The sequence below is a fragment of the Toxoplasma gondii genome (assembly GCF_000006565.2).
Source record: "Toxoplasma gondii ME49 unplaced genomic scaffold asmbl.1784, whole genome shotgun sequence".
Classification (NCBI taxonomy): Eukaryota; Apicomplexa; class Conoidasida; order Eucoccidiorida; family Sarcocystidae; genus Toxoplasma; species Toxoplasma gondii.
Window position 1 is genome coordinate 1 of NW_017383859.1, and position 1039 is coordinate 1039.

The 1039-nt window shown below is 45.7% G+C and overlaps 1 protein-coding gene across 1 annotated transcript; it reads right to left on the reverse strand.

Annotated features, from left to right (window-relative positions):
* Nucleotides 1-689: 689 nt before the first annotated feature.
* TGME49_328300 (hypothetical protein) lies at nucleotides 690-989 on the reverse strand (the record flags this gene model as incomplete). Its single annotated transcript, XM_018783107.1, has 1 exon — nucleotides 690-989. The coding sequence occupies one exon, from the start codon at nucleotides 987-989 to the stop codon at nucleotides 690-692; it is 300 nt and encodes a 99-aa protein (XP_018634678.1).
* Nucleotides 990-1039: the final 50 nt, after the last annotated feature.

Here is a 1039-nt window from a genome sequence, read left to right on the forward strand (position 1 = left end):
CCTGTCTTTGTCGCTGCCCAAGTAGTGGAGATAGAAGCAGTCAGGATTTTGACATCTTATCCCCTTGAGGAAATACGAGCAATACCTGAGGAGAAAGAAATTCGAGAAAGAAATTCGAGAAAGAAATTCGAGGCGAACGAACAATCAAAACGAAACCATAGACGTCGGCAAAGAAATGAAGAAGTCGAGATAACGACCTGGAAGAACAAACTGTCTACAAAAAAACGAACTTCATCTCATGTGCCAAGACGGCAAACGTGACGGCATATCCATTTGCATTTACAAATTGATTTATGGATGTAGATAGAGGCGAGGTAAATATAGAGACATGGATACAATCGCTGGATAGATGCTTTAAATAGACACATAGAGAGATACAGAGAGATATAGATAAGAATAGATGGATACAAACAGATACATACAGATAGGCAGACACAGGTATATAGAGAGTAGATAGGCAGATAGATATACATATATACAGGTCAAGAGCGACAGCTGGCTAGACAGACAGAGCTCTTGTGAGCGAAATACGGAGGAAGAGAGCAAGCTCGATAGATGGGCAGAGAAAGATGGATGAATCTCTATTTCCATATTCAAGTCTTCACAGAGATCGGTGCGAAACAAAAAAGCACGAAGCAGCAGGCTTGACAACCTTTTCCATCAACTCCTGGGAGCAAAACGCCAATCCCTCAAGCAAGATATAAAGGCGGTAAATGCGCGTACTTGGTTGTTCCAAAGGACGCCTTGAGAGTTCTCCCCTCGTAGACAGCCCCATCGATGGACTGAATCGCCGCGATGGCTTCGGGGACTGTGGAGTACGTCACGTACACGGCGTAAGAAGGTCCACCCCAGGCGCTGAAAAACAACGAGAACGGAGAACAAGAAGTATGAGACAGAGACAGCCCCCCCCCGACGAAACAGGATACACAGGAATGGAAGCTGCAGAGAGCGACGCCGCAGAATCGGAAAGGGACATGAGACACGACCATAAAAGCCACAAACTGCAATCTTGACAGACAGCACAGAAGCTGAGACGCAC